This window comes from Syngnathoides biaculeatus, chromosome 19 (genome assembly GCF_019802595.1).
Source record: "Syngnathoides biaculeatus isolate LvHL_M chromosome 19, ASM1980259v1, whole genome shotgun sequence".
Taxonomy (NCBI): Eukaryota; Metazoa; Chordata; class Actinopteri; order Syngnathiformes; family Syngnathidae; genus Syngnathoides; species Syngnathoides biaculeatus.
The window spans coordinates 10,925,307-10,932,349 of NC_084658.1; the positions used below are offsets into that span (position 1 = coordinate 10,925,307).

The 7,043-nt window shown below is 39.3% G+C and overlaps 1 protein-coding gene across 3 annotated transcripts in view; it reads left to right on the plus strand.

The window, feature by feature from the left end:
- LOC133492624 (E3 ubiquitin-protein ligase HECW1) overlaps window positions 1–5,172 on the plus strand; it is a 36,827-nt gene extending 31,655 nt beyond the window's left edge. For all 3 annotated transcript variants that reach the window (XM_061805091.1, XM_061805092.1, XM_061805093.1), the window contains one exon: window positions 1,359–5,172. In XM_061805091.1, the coding sequence (XP_061661075.1) occupies window positions 1,359–1,470 (112 nt within the window). In that variant the 3' untranslated portion in view covers window positions 1,471–5,172. The remainder of the gene's footprint in view (window positions 1–1,358) is intronic.
- Window positions 5,173–7,043: the final 1,871 nt, after the last annotated feature.

Below are 7,043 nucleotides of genomic sequence, written 5' to 3' on the forward strand. Positions count from 1 at the left end.
ATATTTTTTTATGTATTTGTCAGAGAGATGAGTCCAAACTCATTAATACCTTGGCCAATTAAAATAATCATTATTTATAGTTGGTTAGAATGTAAAAGTACAGTCTTGGCAAAAGTCTACCGTAAATTACTCACAGGCTCCTTTGATTCTCTATCAGAAAAGTGACCAAAATCTTTTGCAATGGTCAAAAACAATTAGGATATGACTACTTTACTAAATGTAAATAAAATTAAATGTTAATATATTTCATACATCTCTCGTCATGTATTCCACTTTTGTATCATTCTCAGACATAAAAGACCTGTTCAAGAACTAAAATTCAGCCTTGTAAAAAATATACTGTCATAACATGAATAATCTATGGACCCCAAAAGGGACATTGAAAAAAAAAACTAACTGGTTTCTCATTGTAATGAGACACTTTCTCATTATAAAGAATAAGTTTTTCATGTAATAAGTAACTAGTCCATTGTGTGTGTGCAGGTAGATAAACTACGACTATCTGAACGCAGGAAGCTACCGCCAGCCGGTAAATAAGCTACGACTCATAGGTAGCCGTTTTTCGACACGCTCATTGCAATGAGTAACTTACTCATCAGTAAGTTAAGTAACTAGTAAGTTAAGTAAAGAGTAATTTACTCATTACAACGAGTAAGTCACTCATTACAATGAGTAATTTACTAAATACAATGAGTAAGTTAATCATTACAATAAGAAACCAATTTTTTTTTTCCCAATGTTTCTTTAGGGGCTCTGTAATGATCTCGAGTTACAATGAGTAACTTACTCATGATTAAGTTAAGTAACTAGTAAGTTAGGTAAGTAATGAGTAAGTTACTCATTACAATGACAAAATTACTCAAACAATGAGAAAGTTACTCATTACAATGAGTCATTTACTAAATACAATGAGTAAGTTAATCATTACAATGAGAAAACAGTTTTTTTTTTTTTTTTTTTTTTTTAAATGTCTCTTTAGGGGCTCTGTAATGATCTTGAGTTACTTGAGTAACTTACTCATGAATATGTTAAGTAAGTAATGAGTAAGTCACTCATTACAATGACAAAATTACTCATTACAATGAGAAACCTTTTTTTTCCCCAATGTCCCTTTAGGGGCTCCGTAATAATCTTATTAGACTTAACTGATACAGCGACGTATAAATTTTAATGGACCTTTTTCCAGTTTTAGCACAGAGTAATTGACGCCCATCCTAAAACGGTTTCTAATTGCTATACAGTCGATGCCACGCAACGGCAGCAAATAATGTCTCACTTCAAAATTATTTCTTGCCCGATTTACCGTAAGACGGAGCATTTTCAATCGTGACGAAATCTTCCCTCTGGCCCTTTCTCAGGGCCCACACCTGTTTCAATCGTCTTGACCTGCCTCCGTACCCCTCGTACACCATGCTGTATGAGAAACTACTGACTGCGGTGGAGGAAACCAGCACCTTTGGTCTGGAGTGAGACGCGTAAACGCAGTCGGCGAGGGCGAACGTCCTTTTTTTTGGAACACTACCGAGCGCAGCCGTCGCGCAACGGACGCATCCTGGTTTCTGCGAACGGGCAGACTGCAGACTGAGCAAAAGTGTCGGTGGCGTGGACATACGTATGTGAAATGAATGTTATGGTACCGTGTATTAGTCTCACTTTTGAGGGTCTTTGTGACGAGAAGCTGACATTCGGGCAGCACGGCAGAGCTACTTTAGTATTAGTGGATGTACAATGGTATCAATCATAAAACACGCAGCTGACATGCACGTACCCAGATGCTAATAGCAACAAATATAGCTTAACTATAAACTCATTGACGAGAACTGAACAGTTAACATTTTATTCAAAATGCCCCTTTTTTTCCCCCGTTCTGTTATGATTTCTTTTTTGTCCAAAACTATAAAACGGCACAAATGATGCGAACGCTGTTTTGAGAAGCAACAATCGTGTTTCAATTGAAATAACTGAATGACTGTGAAAGGCAATTCATAACTGCTAAATAGATATTTATGTATCCTATATGATTTTTCTAAACGCCTCTCGTAAAATCAGACGTGAATTCAGCGAGACAAACTTAATGGTTCAACATGCTCAGGTAGTTTATTGGACATGGCTACAAATACTCGGTAAGGAAGTGGCGGGTACGCGCTAACGAAGAGTACAGACCGTGATTCAGAAAATGGACGCCAAAGAAACAGTCACAGCTGGTAAAAGCCCGAATTATTTAAAGGTCAAGACTTGGCAGCCACCATTGCAAGTTTACAATCAAATTCGAAAATTATATATTAGTGTAACGGCAAAGGCAGCAGAATAGATTATTTATTGAGATAGTTTAGGGTTGGTTAAGCAAAGCACTTCAATTGACCAAGAACTAGGTAATTATATATATTTTTTAAAAGTAAACCGTTGTGGTCTGAACCACTGGGAAGATAAGCCACTGATATACAAAGCATTTAAGAAAGCCATTTTATTCCATCTTTTATTATGCACTGTCAACAAGTTTGATTCTGGTCTAGTTGTCTAAATTAAGGAAAGCGAGTACAGGACCTGCGGCAAAATAGTGGAATCGAGCGGACATCAAACGCAAAAGCTTAAGTTATACATTGCACTCTTTTTTTGTTTTTGTGGACTAGACTACTACGTCAAGACAGAAACGTGTTCCCACGCCGCAATAATTGCTGTCCCCAGCTTCATGGCCGTCTTATTTGTCTTTGACAAACCCTTTCCCAATCCTCTTGTAGTTTGGTCGCACGATAAAAACAAAAAGCCAAAGAAGTGAAAAGGTTTTTCCTCACAGGGGTTTGCCTAGATCTGCTCTGCGGCTCAAACTTGGTGACTTTGATTGAACCCCAAATTGTTCTGTAAGTTCTAATTGAAATGTTCCACTGTACGTACAGTTTGTATGCTGTACACGTGTATATCAATAAATTGGAATATCGCAGAAAGTTATTTCACTTGTTCAATTGGAAAAAGTGAAACCAGGTGGTTGACCCACGAAAATATTCTGCCACATTTCTGTGACTGTTCCAGTCTCTCGGTATGAATTGATGAATACATTTCCTGTTTCTGTTAGATTTGGATTTGAAATCCACAATGGGCTCAATTTTCATGATCAATCTAAATATGTTGTGGCATTTTCCACGTTGACTTTGACAGACCCGCTGACTGCGCGTCTACAGCCGTTGTCGTTCACCGCCAATCAGAGTGGCTCCTCTCATTCCCTTTAAATACCATAAAGTCTCACGTGGAGACATCGCTATGCAGAAGAACATCTTGCAGAATCGCAGGCACTGATCCACGCTTTGTCACTGCTCTTGACCAATGTGGCAACATTAGCGGGTACCCTTATTTCGGTAAATCCAGATTGAGCTGGCATAAACCCCTGTTGACTTAAATGTCCGCAGACCTCGGGTATCTGTACTCTCCAATGACCATTCATGTAGCTTTATGATGGCCGATATGTGGGATATTATGACGACGATCATAAAATCACAAAACGCGAAGTTCAAGTTAGGCCACTCTGAACCGCTGTTGCGCAGTCTACAAAAATAAAGCCCAGAAACTGGAAGAGTATTTTTTTTTTTCCACTCGAGCTCCTAGTTTCAGAATAAACTCTTCAAGTCAATACTAAAAACATCTGGAAAGTTCCACGTTGAGAATAAGTTAAGTTAAATGAATCGTTCTTCTTCTTTCCGGCTTGTCCCGTTAGGGGTCATTTCAGATGAACGCACATTTGTTTGGCACAGTTTTACACCGGATGCCCTTCCTGACGCAACCCCTCTGCATTTTAGCCTTGGAGAGAAGCTTACAGGACCTGGTATTCCCAGGCGGTCTCCCATCCAAGTACCAACCAGGGCCAAACCCGCTTAGCTTCCGAGATCTGACGAGATTGGGCGTTCTCATGTATTCCATGAATTTATAATAAGTTATTTACCTGTTATGACAATAAGGGTCCAGAACCACAAAGACTGCCGCCGCGAGAGGTTTTGTGCCATTGACGCTCGCAAATTGCCACCGACTCAAGGTGCCTGACCCAAAGCGCTTATCCCGAAGCACCGAGCTTCAAGTCTTCCACAAACAGAAATTACAAGCGTTGCAGCTACACCGGCAACCTAAAAAAAAAAAAAAAAAAAACTTATTTCTTCCAGTTCAAATGTAAAATGACGAAAACGTGGCCACTTTCCGTCGGAAATTTCCTGTTACGTGTCCATTTTAAGACAGTCAAACGTGTGTAGAGTAATTCTGACAAAGTAGCGTAGCTCCATATTCTGTCGAGAGTTTAAACATATTCACCAGCTGAAAGTTTCGGCCAACTCCTCAACTGTTTTGAGCCTTAAGTAGTCTGCCACTCGTGGATCAGTCACGTTTTCTTGACCTAGCTAAGTAGACACCCAAGAATCGCTACTCACCCAAGAGGGCAAAGATGTTCGTGTTTCAAATCGCACCCTTTTTGGCTCACAGTTTTTTTTTTTCTAATGTTATTTCTATGATGTTATTAATTCAAGATGTTTGATTGAAACTTTCTTTGAATGTTTAGTTTGTTCATTGACGACGAGAGTTTGCCTTCATTTTGAAGCCTTTGCATTTTGATATTTATGGCTTTTCTATGATTAGCGAAGAGCACTTACCTGTTTTTGTTATGATTCACATTTTTGTTTTTAATCTTGTCTGGCTAAATTGTCTTTAATTGTCACAGGTGACATCACTAAGTGTACTATTATTTATTACCGTGCAGCATGTGACAAACAGGATTCCTGTGCTTTCGAATTCGTTATTTTTCCACAAACGTTATTGAAATTAAACGCTGATATTTATTGGGGATAAGCAATATCCCTGTAATAAACATCGTTACGGAATTTTGTTGAATCAGCTACCGTAGAAAATATTATTCCAAATAAGCTTTTGGAAAAGGATCAAATTTGTTGCAAATGGTTGTGTGTGAGGTCATTTTTTGCAGGGATCAAAATTCTGAGGCATGCATTTTGTGTTTTTGTGTTGACGATTCAGACATGTAGATAATGTCGAAAAGTACAGTTTGGATTATTTATTTTAACCAAATGCTCAGGCAGTCCCTTTTAATACCACCGATCCACTGTCTAGCGATCTATGTTCATTTGCCGACATTGACTATGTTTATGAAGTGAAGCCAGTGTTTACCACTGTTGTCGAAAATCAAATAAAAATATGAGAAAACTTGTTTTTTTGCAGACCATGGGTGGAATTCAGTTGCCATGGAATTTCCTAAACTGCAACAATGCAGCCTTATTCCAGATAAAGTCCTGATTATTTTTCTATACAGGGAGTCCTCGGGTTACGAAAAAAATCCATTCCTATGCTGGTAATGTAACTCCAAATTTGTTGTAAATCAGATTTTTCCATTAAAAAGTCAGAATTTACATCAAAATACTTAATATGAAAACAAAACACATTGAAAAAATAAGACGGTGTGCTTACCATTAGTGCTGAGGTGGATGGAGAAGAAGGGGAGGCTGTGCTTAGCTAGTGCGAAGGAATCTGGTCCTCAATCCAGAACGTAAGAAGCTTCTCCATCTCGACAAGTATCAAAGAACGTTGTTTTGTGATTACTTTATCCGACATAGGAACTGAACCCTTCACATGCGCTAAAATACGGGCTTTGTCTTTAATAATTGTCACTTGAGTTGACCGACTGAAGCCTAGCTCTTCACCGATGTTCGTCGGTGTCTCCCCTTTCTCCGATCTTTTTTATGATCTTTAGCTTCGTTTCCATGGTAATGGATATTCGTTTGGCTGCAGAAGCATTGCTAAAAGACACAGCTTTCTTCTTTGGGGCCATAATGTCTAAAAAGGAGGGCGAAAGATGCAAATATAGTCCCGGCGGACAAACACGGACAAGCACTGTTCACGTTAGCTAGACAAAATGGCGGACAGGGGACGGGCGTTGTAAAGTTCAAACGTTTGAGGTCGAGACCATTTTAACCTGAGGACTCCACAATTATTTCAAATCATCTATTGATTGTAATATCTCACAAAGTGTGATGTTCTCTGTTTTTGTTGTGTTGGTTGTGCCTCTTGTTCCATGTCTGGTGTGCTCATTTTGTTAGTTGTGTCCACCTGTTCACATTTACACTCCTCCCTCCTCCCTCGCGTTGACCAATCAGCTCCACTCGTGTCTAGTCCAGGTTTTTCCTCATTGTCTCGTCAATCTTTGTATTCAACTCCCTGGTTTCTTTCAGTTCCTGTTGGTTCGTTGCCTTGTTGAAGTCACGTCAAATCAAGACAATGCCATCATAATCTCTTGTTTTGTTGTTACTTTCTTTATTTATCTTTTCTTGGCAAATATTTTTTGAGATTCCTGCCTTGCGTCCCTGCATGAATTCGATTTAAATCTAAGCTTTGACTCTAGTGATCTCTGAACCTTAATTCTAGATGACAACAGAATTCAGTGTTCCATTAATCGCAGCAAGTCATCAACGCGGTGAAGGCAAAGCAGCCCCAGGCCATGACATGACACTGTTGGATTTTTTGCTTTAATAACAAGCAAACACATTTTAAAAAGTTTAAACCTTTTTATGATAAGGCAATAAAATATACTTGGGTGAGTCATGAACACTAACCCGAAACTGAGGCCAGTGAGGTCTGCAGTTCTTTGGATGTCATTCTGGGTTCTTAAGTAAAAGTAAGTTTCTTTCAGCTTGTCCCGTTAGGGGTTGCCACAGCGTGACATCTCAAATGAGAGCTCATATTTGTTTGGCAGTTTTTACGGCGGATGCCCTTCCTGATGTAACCCCTCTTGGGGAGTAAAGGCCCCAGTGGGATATGAACTCACAACCCCTGGTTTACCAAACCAACGCTCTAACCACTGAGCTATGGGTTCTTTATGTGAACTCCTGAATAAGCGCTTTTGTTGGCTGACCACTGGTTGGTTGAAAATTAACATTTTCCAGACTATTTCAAATGTGTTTCCCCCCTCAATTTATTTGGATTGTTGCATGGTGCATTTTGTTTTTACTAATTTGTAATTTATCGATCCAACCAATCTGGCAGGATTCGGGCCTGGCTGCGGC